The sequence below is a fragment of the Calonectris borealis genome, chromosome 1 (assembly GCF_964195595.1).
Source record: "Calonectris borealis chromosome 1, bCalBor7.hap1.2, whole genome shotgun sequence".
In the NCBI taxonomy this organism is placed as follows: domain Eukaryota; kingdom Metazoa; phylum Chordata; class Aves; order Procellariiformes; family Procellariidae; genus Calonectris; species Calonectris borealis.
Window position 1 is genome coordinate 104,190,389 of NC_134312.1, and position 23,979 is coordinate 104,214,367.

Here is a 23,979-nt window from a genome sequence, read left to right on the forward strand (position 1 = left end):
TCGTTCACCGGAAGCCTTGATATTTTGTTTATAACGTAATTTGTACTACGACTGGTGAACAACAAATTTCCCTGCAAAATGCATAGAGAGGATCCTTGGCACCTACAAGGAACCGGAACCCATGAGGTGTCTCAAATGCTTTACTAAGACTAGTGAATAGAGGCTGACACAGGTATTCTAACGAGAACACCCCAGACTGCGCTCAGCCGCCTCACTCAGAGGAACAGCAGGTTGCATGATTTCAAGGCTCTTGCTTGCCTCAGCTCTAAGGTGATCCTTCCACTTGAGTGCAAGAACAATTTCACCATGAAATTGGACACTGTGACAAAGAAAGAAGGAACAAGCCCTCCCTTCCATGGCTCCCTCCCAGCCCCATGCTAACAGACGCTCATCTGCAGGAAGACTCAGATGAAATGCAAAAAATTGACTAGGCAGCATCAAAGTGCTGTGCATTGCGAGAAAGAAAATGATAAGCAATTTTTTTTTGATGTTAATAAGGGGAAACTGAAGCCTTCAACAGGTCTGAAAAAATACCCATTCACAATCCTGGCTTATCTGCACAGAGAGAAAAGTCCGTATGTGTGAGTCAGTTGCTAAGAAAGCTCTGCTTAATGCAGATACAAGTCTGACTTTCTAAGTTGACATTTCTACTTTTCCAGTGGATCAGAACTGTCAGGAGAGCTCCCCAGGCAGAGCAGAGGATTGCAGAGGAGAGTTATTCTGTAGCAGTCTAAGAGTTGTGGCGTAAGTGCTTTGATGGAATTAGCAATGGTGGTTTAAGAAACAGCCTCGGACTCTATTCCCAGCACTAGCAATTACCACTCCCATAACAGAATCAGAACAAAGGAACAGGATCAGACGGAAACCAGTGCAAATTTTCCTATACGGGCAAAGAGCAAATTCCCTTCTGCTGCTGCTTTCACAATGCCTTTAACTAACATCTGGCAGTGGGGCAGGACAGACAACTGGAGACAGGAGCATTTAAAGTGCTGCTACTAGACGTGCCAAGAGCTCAGCTGTCAGAGTCCTTACGCTGTCTTCATGCCTCTTCTGGTTTTCTCACAAGATGTGAGTAAGATAAACATTTATTCTACAAAAATTAAAAATGATCAAAAGTGTCCTTTATCAAGTACATCAGCAGAACATACTGTGCAACTGCAGAGTACCAAAATAGGGATTAAATAAAATTTTGCTAGGTAGTTGGAGAAAAAAGTCTTTAAAGATAGCGTTTGGCATGGGTTAATCGCCTCTTTCATTAAAGAAAGGAATACCTACTGAGAACATCTTTCTGCCATCTGATTAAGCAATGAGCCAATACAATTGTAAATCTTCCAGAAATTCCCCATGGTTCAACTCAACAGAGGCAATTCTTTACTTCTCAGACCCTATCCCTCATTTTCAGATAATCATTGCATTAATTGTGTACAAAAACTTTCTCTCATGCTATTAAAAGAAATGGAATGTGACTGTTCTGTGATTCTCCTTAGCAACCTTTGACAAGAGATTGAATTATTCATACATATTTTTAATATAATAACAATTTTAAAGTTTGCTCACCACTCAATTGCTCAAACAGCAAGCAAACCCAAAACTGATTCTAGTATAAACAGCGCAACTGTTCATTTTCTACTGTTTTAGTGCCTGATACAACTTACTCTGTCGGTAACTGAGGTAAAAAGGATTTAAGGGTACTGTTCTAGCCCCATAATCAGATGCTATGAATTGCTTTGCAAGTCATTGGATTTTTTTTTTCCTTTGAATAAGGCAGATTTTAAGTCTTGTCTGCACTTATTTGTATTATTTACAAGTATTATAAGTACTAGTTCTGTGTAACACTTACCCATGTTACATATAGTTTCATGCAAGTCCGATCAAGTTTAGCATATTCATTCAACATGGTTCAGCTCAGACAGGTTTTCTTCTCTGTGTTAGTAAGCAGCACAACCATGGTATTAAAATAGAAATGATGGGATTTGCACCCATGAGACACATGACAATTTCATTCAAGATGGGAAAAATACAGATGAACACCCACTTCATTTTTAGGCTGCAAAATTGACTAAAAAGTCTGAAGAATATCAGAAGGGAAAATGTGCCCTCTGTGAAGAAAAATAAATACACATGTGCTAAGTTTGTACATTGCAATGCACATTTTATAAACCAAGCTTTTGTTCAGTGGCGTAAACTGAACCACGACCAGATAATCTGTATGGGAAGAGCGATCTAGTAAGATGGCACTGTATTTTTTCCTCTAAATGTTATTTTCGATAATGAAAAATTCTATTTAAGCTGGTTCTGCTTCCATTTAACATACATTTGAGCTGCCAGTGTAGTTGTATGGTATTATTGTCTGGCTGCTGGACAATAAAGCTACAGAAATAAAATAATAATAGCTTGTGACAGGTTACAGTTAAAATGTTTGATCAGACTGATCAATGGGTCTTTGCTTCAAAAGCTAAGTTGAGGTTCAAAGAAGGAAAAGATAATGATTGCTCCAACAGTTTGTCCATATCTCACCGAACTGGAAGGATTTGGTATGCAGCCCCAGTCTTAATACAGCTGCCACATACAAAAAATGCTTTTTTGCTTCTCAGACTCCGTGATGGAAATTCACATACGTCTTTTTCTTTCAAAAAATACTTCTGTTAGAGTCTATACACTTAACTTACATCTTGGTTTTATTTTAGATTTCAGAAGCTTTATCTTTCTTCCCAGTCTTGTAATTACTTTATCTTCTTTAGGCAGCATTCTGAAAACTTGTTAGTGTTTGACAATTAATATATAGATAGCAATAATCATCAGTCAGTTACTGTAGGCTAGCTGTTACAGGCATGGCTTTTAATTTTTTTTTTTTTTTAATGTCTGTTAACACGCTTTGAACTCTCTCTGTGCTACTGGTTTGCTGTTTTTTTTTTTCCTTCTCCATTTACACAATCACCTTTTGGTTTCTGTGTTTCCTCAAGCTCCTTTTACCCAGGTACATACCTCTGAAAGTAATCTCATTCAGGTTGATTCAGTTCTCATTTCTGTTCAATTTAAAGTTATTTTCTTTGGCTCACAGCATAACATCACACAGTCTCTCACGGACTTACTGAGGATTTTCACCCCATATCAGCAGCTCATCAGCAATTACTTTTCTGCACACAGATCCTTAAAGATCCAGGACATGATGATTTGTTACACTTTCTGTGCTGAAACAATGATGAAGGGAAGCTCCTTAAACAAGTTTCTACCAGAAAGGGAGTGAAGAGATAAGCACTTCTAATAATGGTAGATCCTTCACTTCCACCTCAAAAAGTGAAAATAGTAATATATTTTTAGGTCCAGGCACTATGAAAGTGTACATTTACTGCCTTTATTTAAATCTTTGGATGTATTAAAATCCTCAGCTTGCCTGACCTTAATACTGTGATCCTCCTCTAAACTAATCATCTAGCTTTGGCTTCATAACATCTGATGTTAGATCTGGTAAAATTTGTCTTTAATTTGTTTCCCACAGAAATTTAAATAAGGCATTCTAATTTTGGTGATATAGTGGGATTTATATTGACATGATAAAGTGCGACTGTAATATACAGGAGGTATTAAAATTTTCAGTTAGATTTAGTACACATCTTTTACAAATTTGTTTCAGTAGATATATTATACATATTTTTAATAATTTGTTTGGTTTGGGTTTTGGTTTTTTTTTTTACAAGCAGCTCTTAATCCTAAACAAAATTAGGATTTCTCAGTTCATTCCTCTATATCACATGGTGCCAGTCAACAAAGGGCTTATTTTTTTAGGGTGACTATTTAAAAGAAAAATGGTATTCTGCTTTACTGTAGTCTTTAAATATTAAGAAGTTCAGTCTTTTACCATTAAGTCTTCCTGTGGTATACAGAGCGGCTGAAAGTGAGCCTTTAGTAGTATCTTCTCCATTTTTAGGTTAAAGAAAAGCAAATCCATGCTACCAGTGAAAAAAGACCCAAACTGTCTTCACCCTTACTAAGCATGAAAATAGAAGTGAAGGAAAGCATGCTGCGGAGACATTCACGCTCACTGTAGCTCTAACTCAGAGAGAATTTATCTCCCCTAGCCAATAAACTTTTAAGCCCTGCTAATACATCCAGCTTGGATCACAGGTAGCTTTGGTGGACTTCTCTACCATACTTGACTGAGCAATGTGGAAATGCTCACACAATCTGGCAAGCCTCCGTCTTCTCAGAGAAGCTGTAATTTCAGAAGGCAGAGGGCTGAAGTCCACAGGTTATCAAACCAGCTTCTGGGGTGGGTTTGGAATCTATTTGTCTAGGTCTAGTTAATCCAGACTGGGAATTCTGCATCATACTGATAGAAGAGGCTTTTCCTATCCCTTTACTATTTTCCTACATAGTAGTCACTGTCCTTCAGTCATCCTTTGGAGTTGTTTTCCATCCAGTTGGGTAATTCTCTAAAAATATGTTGTTGAATCACTCTTCCGGACTACATTTCTCCTTGACCTGCTGTGTTTTTATTCCTCCAGCATTTGCTGACTGATAGTTAATCTCCACATTAACCCTTCTAAAAGCAGCTGGGATTGCAGTGACTGTACCACCTGCTGTTAGTCTAGGGCTGCTGGACTGTATTGCATTCAATTTCAGTTTCTGTTTCAAAGTCAGCTTTTGATTGATCGTTTCCAGTATCACTAGCCAGTGTGTTGCAGAACCTTAGATTTTAAATGTGTTAAGCTATGTCCATGTTTATAAGCCACGCTAAAAAGGTTCTTCTTTTCAGCTGACCTAATTTGCTTGGAGAAACCTTGAGGAAGCTGGAGACACCTGCCAGCAACATCTTAGCTAGCTTCAGTGCTAATTCAGATGTCTCTGCATGGCACTGTGCCATGCAAATATTGTCATGTTTTCAGGGGTTTCTGGTTTGCCCTTGTAAGACTTTTGTCACCCAGATGCAAAGCCATGACTGTACTTGTGGTGTGGATTTTTTCTTATTTCTATATGCAATATAACACATCTATCTGTCCTGGGAACATCTGAATGTTCCATGATTGTCTTTCCCTTTTAATTATAAATATTTTTATGCTTTCATCCTAACACATTGTCTATTTCTTTATAATCTGATATGCCATTTCTAAATATTTGCACTTCAACTTTTTCCACTGCTGCTGTTTTCCTTTTAGAAGCATAATTTTCACCAGACCTGCAAATATCAGCTGTTCTTTGCAAAGTCAGTTCTTTCTATTCTGCAAAGTTAAGTTTTCTTGTATCTAACAATCGCTTCTACGACAGGTTCAGGTTCCGGTCCGTGTAGTAATTCTCTTATCCCTATGACTACTGTACTGAATAAGCTGCGATATAACAATCAGCGCTCTTGCCTGTCACCTGGTTTCTTCAAAAAAATAACGTTCACTTTCCCTAAGGAACACTGTTCACCGTTCCTGATTAAAAACAAAATGTCTTTTCATGCCTACCTTCATGTTCCTTATGATGTACAATGCTGAGCTCTACTGCTTCTGGATCTACCGCCTATCATCATAAGTGTATTCTCCCACTTGCCCTTCTCTGTACTCAAATTGTTCCTCGCTATCATTTACTCTAAGAGTTGTCTGAAAGAAAACAACTGGTTCAGAATTTAATGTAATAGGTCCATTTTCTTCAGAAACCCCAGGAAGTTTTGCTCATCCGTGGAAACAACTAGTGCAGAGAGGCCAGGTACATGAAATTTCTCTTTCCACCTTTTTTTTTGAACCTCGCCTCCACCCCCCACAAAAGATTTCTCAAGCCTTAGAAGATTCTTTGCCATTTAAAACAAAAATAGCCACCAGCCTGAGTATCATAAAACTTCGTAACAGAGTAATCTTAGCAGTGTCATCAGAACTACTGCTTCACTTCATCATATTCCAATGTATCAGCTTCATTCTCCATTTAGCTTGAGTGCTAGCAAACTTAATTTCTGCACGTACCCCCACTTCAGCACAATATAATGCAAACTCCTACACTTTCTAACCATCTCTACAATATGCTCATTTATTCCCTTAATACTGCTAAGAAACAAAAAAATAAATGCTGTAAGTGGGCGTAGTTCTACTAATTTATTGCAATGAAATAATATTCTAATGCATTGTAATACATTTTTAAAATGTAATTTTCATATTCATACAGACAATAACTGTCAAGATATTTTAACAGACTCTTGTTCTCTTTTATCACATTATCTTTTTTAAGGCACTGTGCTCAGCAATAAAACTTGGGTGTTGTTTTCCCGAAGTAGGGATTGCTTGGGGACTGGCTGGGCATTGGTCTGCTGGTAGGAGGTGGTGAGCGATTGCCCTTGCATCACTATTTTTTCTTTTTTCTTTCATTTTCCTTCACTTATTAAACTGTCTTAACCTCGATCCATCAGTTTTTCTTGGTATTGCCCTTCCAATTCTCTCCTCCACCACACCGCAGGGGAGTAAGTGAACGTAAGAATCCATTAGTAAGAAACAAAATTGCAGCTGAAGGACTTAACCCAGGTTATCTATTCCAATATGCCATACCATGGGTCTCAAGGAAACATAAGAGCTGGCCAGACAGCTACTGGTAGTCTTATAGCATAATTGTGAAATCAACAGATCTGACCGACATAAAAAATTAAACTTAACTACAGATCCTGGAAGAACTATTCTAAAAGATTTTCATGAAAAGCTCTCTGTGAAAACCAGATTTCTATGTCCTACAATTTTTTTCTTTAAATGCTCAAAACCTCTCAAATGTTATAAGGCATTTACAAGCTATTGTTATTCAGCTCAGGGGAAAAAAAAAAAGAAAAGAAAAGAAAATCCTGTCCCTCTGTATAACTTCCCCCCAACTTTTCCAGCTGTAAAGTCATACTTCAGTATTTGTCTGTATAGTTTTCTTGCATTTTTCCCATTGCTTTTTATGCCACATCATAGGTTTACTACAAGGTATTATCTCATTGAAAGGGTCTATTAAATTCTAAGTGACAGCGAATCTCTAATTTATATGTGTACCCTCGGAGTTAAGCTTGGTCATCATCTACTGTCTGATACCATCTCCACTCAATTATGTAATAGGAAACAGAGCGTGTGAAGGTGAAGACATAAGTCCATTCATCATTGCTACTCAATTTCACATTACTTAAATGCTAACGCTCCCAGCCCTCCCAACAATACAGCCTGTCTGCCTCCCTGTCTGCATAACTAATCTAAAGCATGTATTTCCTACTTTCCTTTCTATTGCAAAAAGAAACATTATTTTCTTTGCTTCTTTGACTTTCGTTTTGTACAAGCCTATTCCTTCTGTCTGAGGATTGTTTGTCTACGTGTATACCTACATCTTAAATTCAACTGCTTACTAGAATCATTAGATGTCCCACAGGAAGGAAGTTCGCCATTTCCCCCCAGTCAGAAATATTGTCAAATGATTTTTGTAACTCACAAGTGCCTCTGCTTGTTTACATAGATTAGAATCTGAGGCTGAATCACCACAGAGTGGTGTAAGCTGGGGCTACACTTAAATTCAATATCTGGAGTCTGGCTTCCACAAAACAAGTCAAAGGATAAATACAGCTAACTAAAAAGGAGTTGTAAGCCAACAACATCAGAGACAGGATTTTCACGCCTGAAAGTGCCAGGCTTCTGCATGGCAATTCTATCACCATTTAGTTTTGACAGTGTTACAGTAAGAATTATAGTTCTCTGCATTAATAACTCCTCCTAAACTGGCATACGTGACACTGTAATTAAAATCCCATACCTTGTGCACTGTGAATTTCAGATTCTCCCTCTAAATGTGTCTATATTGAGAAAGAAGAAGGTTAGGAGTTGTTTTCATGGAATTGGTAGTACAGCTAGGTATGCCAAAAGGCATGATGTTTTTATTTGAGACACGTCCTGTCTCTAAACTTACCTGCAAGTTCTAACGTAATAGTGCCACCTCCGAGAGGGAGCAAATGCAGAACCTTATGGGCAGCTGCTACACCCAAACATGTTTCCACAAGCTCACCTGAGGCATCGTGCCACTCAGGGAAGCTCTCGGGAGCGTTGCAAGTACAGTGCCCTCTCATAGCCCTTGCCTAGCACACCAGTATCTCTGAAAGCTTTCAAGATGATAGGGAGATACATAAATGCCAAGTACTCTCACACGTAAAAAATCAAAGGTCATCTAAAGAAACATATTCTGCTGCTGAGGGATGAATAATCCTGAGGTTGGAATATGCTTTCTAATGTTTTAGTACGACATGAAAGTGCTACTACTTGATGAAAGCACAAGGGACACGTACCCATTTATGATTAGCATCAGGCATATGTCTCGTCAAAATCTGACGTGTCAGTTTGTGGCAAACTTATCATGATCAATGTCATCACAGCACTTGTTTTACTATCAACAGACCTGCAAATTTCCCTGTTAAGGTGAAGAGAGGTATTTTACACTTTCACTTGCCTGACGGAAAAACTGTTAGATATACACCTCTCTTCCTTTCTATAGTCTGATTGCACATTTTTATATTGATGAGATTAAACACCTTTGACATCAACAGCCGTCGTTCAGTTGTACACGTCTCCTTTATAACTCAATATCCTGCTCCATATGTATCTAGATTCCCTACCGAAAGCGAATATGAGAAGACAGCTGCTACAGCAAGCTGAATGAAGGTTCTTTTCAGTCTTCTCTTTATCAACCATCTCTGTGTTTCCATGCTACACCCTTTTTTTTATACATCTGCATTCATATTTATGTCTCTCTGTGTTTATTGCCCAGTCGAAATCCTTAAGTAGTACCACCAGTGAAGATAAAATAAAATAACCTATATTAACTTAAAATCATATCCGCCAGTTCTACATTGTTGCACATTGTGCTTCTTCCAAAGGCAGCTATATAATTATAGGTACTTGGCTGCCTAAAGTGATACGGAGGTTTCTATGGCAATTATTCATTTTAATTGAAAATTGTGTAGGGAAAAGCTCGTTTCATGTGCAGCATGCAATTTGCATTTGTTTCCAAAGAATCTGAACTTTCTCAGGGTGAGCTCTGAATTCATATTTTCCAAGAAGACACAACCTTTACAATTCTGTCTGGGGGGTGGGAAACCAAGGGGGGACTTGGTAAGACTGTTAAGCTTATTAAAATTTAAGACCATTTATCCATTTATGCAACTAGACTATCTATTTTTTTACGGTCAGGTAAAGATTTTATGCTTCAAATGAAAGAGGAAGAGTTAAAAATCAAATTGATACACAATGTCCTTGAAGCTACAAGGTAGAGGAACCAGAAAAAAGTACCAGAAAGGACAACAGAGAGACAGCATGCTGAAGGAGACAGGTCACCAAATCCACAAGATCAAACATTTGTATTTTAGCTACTGTGTGTTAAAATAATAATGAAGACAAAGTTAGTTCCAGCTGTAATATATTTTAGAGTGTCAAAATAAGAGTTGAAGGGAAGCAACTGTTTTACCTTGCTCAGCTAATAAAATAAAACTAGAACTTATTTTCCGATAGGAAAATAGGATTTCTTTCCTCCCCCAATTCCCATCACCGCAATGAGTCGAACACATTTTAGGCCTAAATTTACAACAAAAACCAAATCAACTACTTCAAGTGATGAGGACCTGGAAACAACTCTGAACTGTGGTTTCACATTCACTAAATTTATAGCATTGCCTTTTCTGAAACAAAACTCTACTCATTTTCCATCTATATCATCGTAAGACTGTATAGGCTAGGTGCCAAAAAGGTCTCAAGTTAAAAATAGTCCTTGTCTCTTTCATAAATATTAAATAAATATTAAATTGCTGGGAGGGTGGGGGAGGAAGTGTTCTTTACCAGCCACAAAATCCTCCTAACTGAGCAAAATCTGTACTTAAAAACATGTGGCTGTGGCAGTATGTGAGGAGAACCAGAAGAATAATTTTAACAACGTAGCTTTGGTATTAGTGTATTTGGCTCATTGCATTTCCATACTTATTTAGAATATCTAAAACAGAAAAAGGAAGACTATGACTCCTAACTTCAATGTCAATGATTGCATCGCAGTTCAGAAGAAACCAAAATGACATAAATGTGATTTTTATAGTATATGTCATCCATTTTGAATAAAATGGAGACTAGTAATAAACCCCTTGTTGAAGGGCAAGGGACTGGGAAGCAGACATTCCCTCCATCTGACCAAGCGACTCTCTCTTCCTGGCAAGTTCCATTTTGGTCAGAAAATGTTTTTGCAAGACAGGGGAACCAACTTGCCTGAGAAAGAAGTGTGAACATGAAAGGGATCCCACCAAGGACAGTCTAGCAGCAGAGGACTTTTTACTGCTTGGTTTTGGCACCTGTTCTGCCATATGCTGACAGTTGTCACCTCTCTCATCTTCTGCTGCAGTTAGGACCCTCTTTTGATACTTACCTGACTTCCTTTGTTTTACCACCTGACTCTCTCATAATTATTAAAATATAGAGCAATCAATAGAAAGGTTTCCTGATTTTTTTTATGCTTCCAGACATAAAAGAAATATATTGTCATTCCTTTGTGTGTCATTCTTATGAGTACATATATAGAAAATAACTTACTGAAGGGAAGTAAAGTTAAAGGCATGCAAATTTGATTTAGTTCTGGATGTGGTAATATCCACAGTTACTCAGCTCTAGTGGATATAAAGGCTACTGGTGGTGCTCCTCTTCTAAGGTTCTGTTTCCTACACATGTGTACCCTACATCTACTCAACAGTTTTCATTAATTTAGAGGGTTTGAGAAACACAGCTATTAAACAGCAATTTTCATAGTGCTGAAGGGAGAAGTAAGATCTGAAGGTTGGTTTTGGCTAACATTAAGAGACAGGTTTGAAAAGACTCTGGCTGAGGCACTGCTCTCAATAAATTAAATGTAATGACTGGATTTAGTAGAAAGCTGCTTTTTATAGCCAAATTGTATGCCTGGCTGGGGGAAGTGGGAAAGGAAAAAAAAAAAAAGAGGAAGCCTTTACAGTTGCTCTTGCCATCATGTTACGAGAAAACCACCGAGACATCAGCCATAAATATCTCTCTCCATTTTGGCTCAATAACACAAGCATCAAAAGCATGTAAAGGAAAGCTCTTTCTTACTTATAAGAACACATACATATACACAGAGAAAAAATTGCCAATAAAGCTGTAACTTAATTTTCAGAAATGGCAGAATGCTTTCCGTGTAGGACTTGGATGCACTGCTCACTACCCCCGGTATACTCAAGTCTGGAAATGTCACACAGAATGCAAAGCTTTGCCAATGTAAGAAAGACTAAATATCTCTGACTGAAGGACCTAAAGTTTTTCTTGACCACACCAAGACATTTTCCTGTCTAATAGATGCACAGGAATCCCTCCATAAAATGAATCATTAAGTATTCCTCGAAGTGTTGGGACAAGCTAAAAGTTCAATAAAGAGTGTGGTCCTTTAAATTTACACACTTCAGCTCCTCACATTTCCTGTGGGGAATATAAATTGCTTCTAAGTACTTACTATGCTGCATGCCATTCAAATTCTGTTGCTTTAATTCATTATATTAAAAAGTAATGCAAACTTCAATTATTCGTGGTAAAAGGACAGATTTAGTTAAAGTACACAGAAAATTCAATTCACACCGAAATGGCTACAAAGTTCAAATTAATCTATTTGCAGTCCTCCCACGTCCTTCTCAGCATCCTTTAAAATGTCACTTATTTTATAAAAAATATAGATTTTGTGAGTATCGATGTGCTCTATCAACAGACAAGTTCTCTCTGCTTTTAGTTTTGCAGACATTATTTACCCATCCCAAATCACTAATGATTACAGCTGAAATGAAGGAGTCCATATGAGCAAAGGTTACAGGACTAGACTTACAGCTCCAAAGTTTGCACCGTATAAACCTCTCATCTTCAATCCTACATTCAAAAGGTACTTGTGATTTCAAAGAAATTGCAAATCAAATGATTACATGCTACAGGAAATTAGATAAAAGGAACCACTTCAACACCATAAAGAGATTCTATTCAGCTATTATATTAATAGCAAAAAAACATATTTTGATTGTAGCTTCTGCAGGTATAAAATGACAGGTTTTAGACTCTATTTTTATTGAAGTGCATAGATCCACAAAGCATTTTCAGTCCTGCAACGTGTTTTAAAGTCTTGTAATCATTCAGCAAAGCATTTGGACAGCACTTCTTTAATTTTAAGCAGAGGAGTAACTGCGCTTGTTAAAATATAGTCTACAGTATGTAGCACCTTTCAGAATAAATTCAAGAAGTAGAATTAAGTATAAAATACTGCTGAACTTCTGTACCACTGAAATCAATACCAAAGCTTTTGCATTTTTGAAGCCAAGTGATGAATTTATTCCTCATAAATTTAGTTTTAATTTCTTTATGGAATCGAATGTAATCTTTATCTTAACATTCTATTATGTAAAATGTAATGCCTTTTCATTTCAGATTAAGATAAACATCTTAGAAATATATCCTACTCCAGTGATAATGCTCTTCTTTTTTTGTGAGAAATGGACATTTTCCTGTCTTTTTTCCCCTCTAATTTAACTAAACTTAAAAAATCTGTGCATGGTATGATTGGAAAAATCAGGGCACTAAAACAGAGCATTTTTATTAGCTGTAACAGTAAGAACACCTACTACAGCAACTGCATATTGCACTGACAACCAAACAAAACTACAGTACACTTGAAGCAAATAGTGGGATTATATACATATATATAAAAAAATATATATAAAATATATATATGTATACACGCAAACACACACACTAATAAAAGCAAGACACAAGGTTTATGGATTACTTCTTCCCTTGCCAGCCTCTCACCACCCATAAATGCTCTTCCAAGATATTTTGCAACAGTGTTTTCCAAATTAGCTTGCAATAAGAATTTCAAATATTATTCTTTTCTTTAATAACAACATACAATTTTATACGCAAGAGAGTACTTCAGTGAACCTGCCCTCCAAAAAAGATTATATAATAATTAGAGCTGCAAACATATATTCCTAGCAAATATTTTCACATTAAAATATTAAAGGGAAATGGTTTTAAGCATTTCTTTCTTAGAAAAAATTATGCAAAACCATGAGTTCAGGAAACGATTTACCTTTCTTGTCATCGAAGTACAGTGTCTGTTGAGCTGGATTTGACCACTGGAGGGAGGTGTTATCATTTTGATCGACCCTGCAGGTCAAATTTGCTGTTCCCCCTTCAACAACCGTGACGTTCTGTGTGAGTGGAAACTGCCCTTGGCTGCCTGAGGAGGGAGGGGAAGGGTGGAGAAGGGAAGAGAGAAAGAGAAAAAAAGAAAGGATTTAAGTTGTAGAACTGAATTTATTGCAGCAGCTTCCCACAGATGACAGAGTCTGAATTCAGTGTGATCTATTCTGACCAAAGAAAGGTAGTACAACAAATTGAAAAAAATTATATTTGCAATATATTCTCTGTATCCAAGAAACAGACTAATTAAGAAATAAGGATTTTTTTTTTCCCTCTTTCCCCCCCCCCCCGTAAGTCATACTAATTAGTTCCAAAGAAATACTCTGCAATTTTATCTCCTCAGACATACCCATGCATCCAGGATATGCCTCTGCATAGGGCTCACGTGCTACATTCCTACATAGATGTCTCAGTACAGATAATATAGTTAAATGGCTGTTGAAAACATCACTGAAAGCATAACATGAAAATCTGCATAGGATTTTTAAAATAGAGGGACAGGGCAGCCTTGACTCCCTGTTTCTTTTTATGCTTTTTAAAGAACTCTCAGGATGATGTTTTTCCTGCCAGGTTTGGAAAGTTGTTGGAGAGCAAATGTAGTGTGAATCTAATACTCAATGCATCTTCTGTTGAGGAAATATAACCTGATCTCATATGAAAATGGAAGTGATGATGTAGTAGGTCTCTTTCGCATCTGTGATTCTATCCCAGAGCATTATGAATCACATTAAGTGCTTGCTGAAAAGTCACTGGGAAGATTTCCAAATACCTCTACACAATACAGGAGCAGTATCACCCAGCTTCTTGAATCACAAGCGTTTTCAATGGCATAGTTAGACTAAAGTGTTTATGTATTGTGAGAATAGCACACACCTTGTCAAACAGCACAACACATTCTGACAAGAGTATCACAACAGGGGAGCACAGTAAAAACATGGAAGTCATTTTTAACATGGGTGGGGAAAGAAAAGTTCTTCAATAATAAGCAAGACATCATTATCTGGGAGATATATTAATTTATTCAAGGATACAATGCAACAGGAAGACAACCCAATAGTCTAAATAAAATATATGCTTCTTTCTTCCCCTCCTTTTATACAGGTTCTATTAATACAAGAAGCACTTAAGGGTAGGTAGAGCTGCTAGCGTAAGAAGTATAATACCAAGATCAATATGTCAGAAGTGAAAAATCTCTCTACAGTCCTACAGGAATGAACAAGCTCATAGACATGTCATAAGTACATCAAGGAAATTATACATACAATATCCACTAATTATACCAATACGGAATAAAAAAACCGGCATAAAACCTTCACAGAAACATTCTGTTTTAGTGGCTCTCATCAGAGTTGTTCCCAGCTAAGTTAAACTGAGGCATGCCTTCTATATGGAAGGCATGATAATATAGAAGTCTATTATCTAGTATACAGGTTTTCATATGACCAGAGTAAGGAATTACTAAATAAAGGATTAACAACTGAACTTCTATTTGACCTGCTGATATTGCCGAAAATGTAATTCTAGCCAGGTTTTGATAGCTGTCCATTTCCATATGTAAAATAATTTTGATGGCCTTAGGCCTGGTACATAAGCATCTACGTCACTGAAACCATTAGCATTTAGGTAGTCTAACACTCTCCACCGTCTTGGTTTAAAATAAATAAATAAATAAAAGATTTCCATCAAAATGCAAATCTGAATAACTGGTATAATTTTTGTATAAATATCAACTTCCTGCTGATGTCTAAAGATCAAAATTTGCTATTTACAAAAATTACTGATATTTACTATAAAAGGGTATTTACTATCAACAAGATAACAGATACAGTAAATAAAAAATAAGGAATATTGAAAACACCATGGCTAATTTAAATGCTGCAAACAATAAATGCCAAAATTCTCATGACATCCTCTGTATCTGACACTTCATTAATCAAACCCTGCTTCTTGAAAACCACACGTTGAGAAATATTTGATGAGTGAAAAATCATAAACAAGGATGGAAAAAAAAAAGAAAACAGAAAAGATCTGTCATTCCCTTCCATTTCCCCTCTTTCAATTCCAACGTGTCAAGGAACCTCAAGATATTGCATAAATTACTTATCGCTTAAATTAGAATTTTAAAAATCCAGAAAAATGCACACAGCCTGTTATTACTTCCACTAAATTACAGGCATCTTACCAAAGAAATAACCTTCTAAAGTATGAGTTGTGGATAAGAGGCTATGTGGGCTAAAATATTTTTTGCATACAAGAAGCATTAAACAGAACCTAGCGCCAGAGATTAGTACAGTGAAATCCGTCATTTACATTAAAGACTAGGAATGGAAAATAGTTTAATAAAGAACTGCTGTAATGATTTAGGACCCTGTTAAAATGATTTGGGAGATCTCCCCAGAATTACTCTATATTCTCTTTCTGATATTATAGTTCTTATCATGAAAGTGTCAGTGTATACGCAGTCTATCATTTGCTAATGATTGTCAAGTCACAGACTTGTTTGATCAGAAGAGTGGTTAGTAGGTAAACTTTTCTGCTCAACCATTTAAATGGAAACTGTAGATGCCATGATCTCAAAGAGGTCAGAAGAACTTTCTTTTTTCTGGCCACTCTACCGCACGCTGATGTTTTGGAAGCAAGAATTAATCTAGCATAAAAAAGTGAAACCAAAGCATTCATCCTATCCCTTACCAATACAGAAGCTGTGTGGATCTGGAGAAGATGCACCAAGCTTCATAGGAAGCTTGGAGTGGAGAAAGAGGTACAGAGGAAATGAGCCATTTAATCTGGAAACTAGCCCAAGTGGAAAGAAGGGAGCCTGTGCGGAACAGAGAAAAACAGACAAAGCAAGACCAAAAGAATGGATACTGCACACCTCTTAAAGGCGATCAAAATTATTAGGAAGTGATGGGAAAACTAAGACAAAGAAACATTTATGAGATATACTTTACTGTTTGTATCAGCAGCTAACTTGGGTTATTGAAGTAGGACCTTTGGGGCTGGAGAAGGTTGTAAAAGCCTATACCAGATAGATGAACATTATAGAAAGCATCAGCATCATGCCATTTAACATAGCACTGCAAGTGTCAAAGAAGTGGTTTTATGCCACCAAAGATTAGATCTGGTCCTGGGGGACTGACAGTATTTTGCGGGAGAGGCCTCATTTCTATTAAATAAGTAGGTAGCATGTGCCCGGGAAGCATGCCAGCGAAGCTGCCCCCCCAAGCAAGCGCTCAGTGCGATGGAGAACCCAGGCCATCGGTGACGCAGATGAGGTGTTCTCAGCCAGTTCTAGGTGCCCCTGCTGAGCTGCAGGGGCAGCAGGCTCCTGCTGCAGCACAGCGACCCATGGCTGGAGGCCACTGACTGGAATCACATCATCATTCCCTGAGCTACTTGCTCTGGAAAACACCCTAACAGCTGGGATAACTTACCACCACCGCAAAAAAGCATTCATACTCCCAGCATTGAGGATGCTGGTTCCGATCCATATGAATGGTCCCATTAAGTCAAGAATACTTGGTGATGAGCCTTCAATAAGAAGGCAAGCCTAAAGACCCTGCCAGATTGAGTCCAGCATGTTAAAAGAAACACAGTTTTCATCGTCATTTCAACAATTGGATGCTACCCCTGGGGTTCTCTAGTATGAACGGTTCTTAATATAATTTCTAAACATTCTTGTCTTAATTTTTTCTTTAACTCTAGGAGCAGAGATTGAACAAGAAAATGTCCTCTAACTTGCCTATTCCGCCTTGACTTAAGAAGTCTAGTAATGGAAAACTTAATGGCACCTTCCGTAACTTATTTCAGAGAGCAACGGTCATCATTGTTTAAACAAGAAAACAGGATTTTATTCCTGAATTTGTCTCACTGCAGCACCTAGCATCCACTGGCTCTTGTTATATCTTTTTCCCTGCTCTGAAGAGCCCTCTATTATCAAATTCTCTTTCTTTTGTAGGTACTTGGAGACTGTGATCATATCACCCATTAACCTTCTCTTTGATAATCTAAATAAATTGAGCTCCTAAGTCTTTCTGTAGAAATTGTATTTTTCTAATCCTTTAATTAGTCTGTGTCTCTTCTCTGTGCCCTCTTCAATTTATCATCTTTTTTCTGAAGTGTGGAGCCCAGACGTGGAAACCCCACTGTAGCAGTCACAGACGGAAAAAATACAAAGGTGATGCCACTTCTCTACCAGGACTTCATATTCTTGTTTGCACACCTAAATGAGTCCCCTTGGCCACAGGGTCAGATGGGGACCCAAGTTTGACTGACGGTCTACCATGATGCCGCTGTTTTTCCTCAGACACCGCTCCAAAGACAACCCCCCATCCCAGTTTTCCTCCTGTAGCTCTTAGATGTACGTCCCTATGTTTCACTGCACTGAAAGATATGTCTCTTTAACGCCAGTGACCTGTGCTCTTCATTATTTCATATATTCACAGTCTTTGTGGCATCCGCAAATGCTGCTGGCAACAAGTGTGTTTCCCAGTGAGTTTCTAAAAAACAACTCTGAAAACCATCTAAATAGTACAGTACCAACTGCTTTTCCCAAGCAGACAAATACATAGAAACATGACTGTTCCATGGTGAGTTCTTGTTTATCATTACACTTTCACCCTATTTTTTCAAACAGTTCTAATCTGCTTAATGCTTGTAAGGTTGGTTTTGAATAAGTTTTGGTTATTACACAAGATGTCATGCTATTTCAAGTCAAAGGCCTTACAGCAGTCAAAAGAATTTTAAAGACTATGGCTACCTTTTTCTAGATGTAACTGTAATTTAAGAAGTCATGAAAATATTAAATTTATCAAACATTCATTTATAAATACAATCAAAAACATACTGAAAATAAATTCTTTCCTAATGAAGATTTGTTTTAAAACAGAGCATAATAAAAGTTTCTATTAAGGCAGAAAATTTAAGTACAAACTAATGTTCATATTTCCTTTAATGGTGGTAATGTCAATGAGACATAACCCCATGGGACTAACTGAAATCTCAGATTTCAAAATCTGAGATTCTGAAAATATTTGAAAAGTATTCCTAAACCTACCATTGAGTTTTCACATGATGTCAGGCAATCCATTTAATCTATGCTTTGCTAACCAATTACACAAAAGAAATAATGATGCTTATTCAACTTGTAAAAAGATTTGGCTCAAAAAGGATTAAAAATATTTTCTTTTAAATTTTTTATATACTTGTTTCCACTTCCTCTTATCTGATTTCAGCCCATACTGCTGCTGCTATGAGAAAGAGAAATGTGCTTATGGGGAACAGGGACTTGAAACAGTGATAAAATAAACTTTATAATGCTTCCATTTGAGTTTATATTACTTTGTTGCATACATTGTTCAAATCACATGTATCTTCTGGTTTGTGCATATATACCGTTAAACAACACTTTTATACACATTCTACAAATTATTTGAGATCATTTGTATTCTCCCCATCTAAACATAGCTTCCTTCTTTGGGTACAAGCCCTTGTAATAATCAAGTTAATTTTAAAAATATAAATGTATTCATGGATTTTTTATTTTTATATTTGATGCACAAATTTTGGACACCATCGAGAAGTAAAATAAAAAAGACAGTGGATTTCCAAGAATTTTAAGGTTACTTCCAGATTTTAGTAATGAATCCAAGTCTACCTAAATCTCTTCAATTTCTGACCTGGACTCACCAATGCCCCAAAAATCTTGCATCATACTTAATTTATCTTGTTGAAATCAATTTATCTTGTTGAACCAAAAGTGACGATGGCAGTAACAAAACCACATTCATAGCAACAGCAAACAATAGTGAACTAAATTGTTCTTTACTCTCCAGCAAAACTCCTATACAGTCAGTGTGCGTGAGCAGAAAGGAATAAAGAACGTAGCATATGACTTAATAATAATTAATTATACGTTAAATTTCAACATCCAGTGGAAAACTTCTAGGCACTTCCTGCACCGATGAGCAGTGCATTAAGCACTTCCCAGATACATCACCTTTTAGTCTGCATTGTGCTAGTTGAACAAACCAAGATGTTTTATTTGCCTCTCACTGGATGACCCCTCCATTCTCGGAACAACTTGGCAGCCCTCCTCTTCCTTGAACACGAGCAGCCAGGATGCTACGCTCCACTCCAGAAATCTTAGCAGTACATTATACAATAGCAGTAGTAATTCCTTATTTCAGGTTGCAGGTAGGGAAAAGATGCCCAAATTTGGTACTTGTACTAAGGGCAGATACTGAGACTTGCTTTAGGAGATGCACCAGGAGAAAAACTATCATATGGGATTACATGATGATGATGGGACACTGGGTTGGCAAAGGCCAGGGCTCTCTTGAAAGTACAGACCCACCTACATGCCAGGCTTTTGCTGCCTGTCAGCTTTCAGAGAATGCAGAAAAAAGCATGAGGCTGATCAACACCAGGAATATGGGAATTATCCCTGTTTAGCTGATGAAACAGAAGGTAGGAATGTAAGATGGGGGGGGGGGTAAGGAGGTAAGATGGGGTTGGGGAGGGGGGTGAAAGTTATATCTTTCGCAGTAATTTTAATTTGCACCGAAGACAAATCCCCCCTCAAATGCTACTTAGTAAGTATTAAAGGGCCACATTATTTTTCTAAATATACAGAAAATGCAGAATAAGTAATTAATAAATACTCTTCTGAATACAGCTTTTTAGGTAAGTTCAGTGCAATTTACTTCCTACTTTACTATTGACTGAGGTAATTGACAGGTATGATCATGAGATAATGAATGTGACCCAGATGATCACCGTTCTACAGACAGAGCTACCCATCCAGCTTGCTTGCTTTCTTCACAAGAGATGGTTGGCAATGACACTTCTACCCTCCACCGGCAGGTCAGGTCAATCAGAGACATATATATCCACTACTGTATATGCAATTACGTTTTGTTCCATGATCAAACCTTGAGGCAAATCAAACAATTTCACTGTCTGCCTGGAGTATACTAACAAAGAAAGAATGAAAAAAAAATAAAAAGTACTGATGGCCCACATTACAATTCCCTTGTATCTGAAGAGGAAGCAACAAGTTTCATTGGAAAACACTACAAGGTTATACAAAGATAAATTACAATAAGCAATGAAGCTATTGCAAAAAGAAGGCTGCATCTAGATATCACCGTCACCATGCTGTATTCCAGTCCCTCTGCTCATTTTAGGGGACTTTGTTAGCAAAATTATTTCAGCTATTTTGCCTAGATGGAGCTATAGTTAAGTATATTCTATCACAGGTTGTTTTTGCGATGCTTTGTGGAGGACCAATACTGTTTTCCAGTAGAATTGACAGGCTCATATCTCATTAGCCACAAGCTGTTTTCAGTCAAGAAAGGCTTTTTCTTTTCACCTAGAAATCATGGCTCAACTGCTTTTACAGATTTTAAAACTGATTTTTATCTCAGTATGAGACAAGACTATGCAGAATAATTATCATTATTTGGTCCAGTTTGGAAACATTCATCTTGTGAGTTCATCGCATGTTTATTTGTTTATGTTTGGGGGTGGTTTTTTTGTACTTTTTGCAATTAAAATGAAAGCTCTTTAATGATTTCAACACTTCCATTTGATGCTTAGGATATATATTCTAAGAAAATCACCAGGCTAATTATAAATGTGACTTGGTGGCTGTAACCACCGAGAAAACATAATCCTCTCTTTACTTTTGTTCCTGCAGAGGTCTGTTTTTGTAGGAAACTGTTATGTTATAAAGTTTCACAGTATCAGTGCAGCAAGCTTTGCCTGCTCACGTCACTGTATATCAGAAAGCCATAAAAAGAAATGGGTGCGGGAAGAGAGAAGGGACTGGACAAGAGGTGACAGCAGTGCGTTAGCAATCTTCCAGCACATTGGCTCTACCTTCTCCTGCGAGCCTCGCTGCCCAGCATCCCTATGAGGTAAATGAAGTTTATCAGCATATGTGAGGGAAAGAATAGAGCCTATAGTTCTATTCATTCTCACACAGAAAGCCTATAGCAGAGATTAAATAAGAAAAACACTTATCCTCTTCAGTCTTGCACAGAACCACAAAGCCATGGGCTTCTTATTTGACGCCTTTACAGTATGATGTCAGTCAAAACCAGAGGACATAAAACTGCAAAAACTGCAAAACTGTATGAGAGGAAAGAGAAAAAAAAAAATCTTGAGCAAATTATTATTCAAATCAGTCAGATTTTTTTATATTGACTTCAATAGGATCAGGCCCTAAAAGAAAAAAAATACAGAGTAAATATTTGGGTGAGGAGGCAAGGAACTTACTGCTACAAATAGCAGCCTGCATCTGTAGGAAGAATACATTAATTTTGGCCTTCTTTCTTAGCAAAGGAATGAAAGCATCAGAAACAAAAGCGAGTATGATGAAACATGTAAATATACTGAATCGCTTTCCTGGTTTTCGCTCTTAATTTATATATAAAATAATGCAAACATCTCTCCAAGGAGATGAAGTGTGATTAGATCATCTTTAACTAATTTAAAGAAAAACGATACTGTGAACTGCATTTCAGCAGGCATAAACTGAGGTCTGCATTACTGTGCAACTAGCGTTTCCGCTAACTTTTCAACAGGAGTGAATCCCCTTCTCTATTTTTTCAGCAAGGATACCGTATAGCAGGTTAATGTCCTGGAAATTTTGAAGGAGGAAACTACAGAAGAAGTTGTTGGCCCTATTATTTTATTTCATTTCTAAGAACAGTCTGAAGAGTGTGGTAAAATATTGACTACATATTAAAGAAGATAGTTTAACTCTTATATGTAACTACCTGCTTTGTTTTATTCTAAAAGACAAGATGACAATGTAGCCTGCACGCTAAACTGTATTCATACAGCATTTTTAAAGAAAGAGAAATTTCCCTGAGCATAATTTGATACACAGAGAGTCTTTGACTGGGTTGATTGGCCTTTCCTAACTTGCTGTCTTAAATGGCAATAATTTAGTCCCATATCTGGATAGCATATACTTTTTAGAGTTGATCCCCAGAGAGAATGTCCTGTAAATTGTTTGCTCACTGAAGAAACATTGTTTAAAAAAGAAACAAAACAAAGAAAAAAGAATTGTGTGCTCTGGTAACTATTACATGCTCCAGTAACAAAACCATTTGCAGAGAAAATTGGAGTTAATGAGAACACTGCAGAAACTTACTACAGAATGACAGAGTTTTAGGAGAGAGAGAAGAAATATTTCAGAAGATAACTGTTATCCCCAAACTGTGCATTCAAGGTCGCTGTGCTTTTTTAAATGTTTAAGCACTTACTAAAATAATTCATAGAATCATAGAATCATAGAATCATACAGGTTGGAAAAGACCTCTAAGATCATCGTGTCCAACCGTCAACCCAACACCACCATGCCCACTACACCATGTCCCTAAGGGCCTCATCTACACGTCTTTTAAATACCTCCAGGGATGGTGACTCCACCACTTCCCTGGGCAGCCTGTTCCAAGGCCTGACCACTCTTTCAGTAAAGAAATTTCTCCTAATGTTCAATCTAAACCTCCCTTGGTGCAACTTGAGGCCATTTCCTCTTGTCCTATCACTTGTTACTTGGCAGAAGAGACCAACACCCACCTCGCTACAACCTCCTTTCAGGTAGTTGTAGAGCGCGATGAGGTCTCCCCTCAGCCTCCTCTTCTCCAGGCTAAACCACCCCAGTTCCCTCAGCTGCTCCTCATAAGGCTTGTGCTCCAGGCCCTTCACCAGCTTCGTTGCCCTCCTCTGGACACGCTCCAGCACCTCCATGTCCTTCTTGTAGTGAGGGGCCCAAAACTGAACACAGTATTCGAGGTGCGGCCTCACCAGTGCCGAGTACAGGGGCACGATCACCTCCCTGCTCCTGCTGGCCACACTATTTCTGATACAGGCCAGGATGCCGTTGGCCTTCTTGGCCACCTGGGCACACTGCCGGCTCATGTTCAGCCAGCTGTCAACCAGTACCCCCAGGTCCTTTTCCTCTGGGCAGCTTTCCAGCCACTCTTCCCCAAGCCTGTAGCGTTGCATGGGGTTGTTGTGGCCGAAGTGCAGGACCCGGCACTTGGCCTTGTTGAATCTCATACAGTTGGCCTCGGCCCATCGATCCAGCCTGTCCAGGTCCCTCTGCAGAGCCTTCCTACCCTCGAGCAGATCAACACTCCCGCCCAACTTGGTGTCGTCTGCAAACTTACTGAGGGATCACTCGATCCCCTCGTCCAGATCGTTGATAAAGATATTGAACAGGACCGGCCCCAGTACTGAGCCCTGGGGAACACCGCTCGTGACCGGCCGCCAACTGGATTTAACTCCGTTCACCACAACTCTCTGGGCTCGGCCGTCCAGCCAGTTTTTTACCCAGCGAAGAGTGCACCTGCCTAGGCCGTGAGCCGCCAGCTTCTCTAGGAGAATGCTGTGGGAGACAGTGTCAAAGGCCTTACTGAAGTCCAAGTAGACCACATCCACTGCCTTTCCCTCATCCACTAGGCGGGTCACCTGGTCATAGAAGGAGATCAGGTTGGTCAAGCAGGACCTGCCTTCCATGAACCCGTGCTGGCTGGGCCTGATCCCCTGGTTGTCCCGGACATGGCTCATGAGCACCCTCAAAACCAACCGCTCCATGATCTTCCCCGGCACCGAGGTCAGGCTGACCGGTCTGTAGTTCCCCGGATCCTCCCTCCGGCCTTTCTTGTAGATGGGAGTCACATTGGCGAGCCTCCAGTCGTCCGGGACCTCCCCAGTTAACCAGGACTGCTGGTAAATGATGGAGAGCAGCTCAGCAAGCTCCTCC

General features: G+C 38.3%; 1 protein-coding gene across 5 annotated transcripts in view; it reads right to left on the bottom strand.

The window, feature by feature from the left end:
- The window catches only part of CADM2 (cell adhesion molecule 2), a 678,107-nt gene that overhangs the window by 168,052 nt on the left and 486,076 nt on the right, over window positions 1-23,979 (bottom strand). For all 5 annotated transcript variants that reach the window (XM_075170255.1, XM_075170245.1, XM_075170266.1 and 2 more), the window contains one exon: window positions 13,087-13,236. In XM_075170255.1, the coding sequence (XP_075026356.1) occupies window positions 13,087-13,236 (150 nt within the window). The remainder of the gene's footprint in view (window positions 1-13,086; window positions 13,237-23,979) is intronic.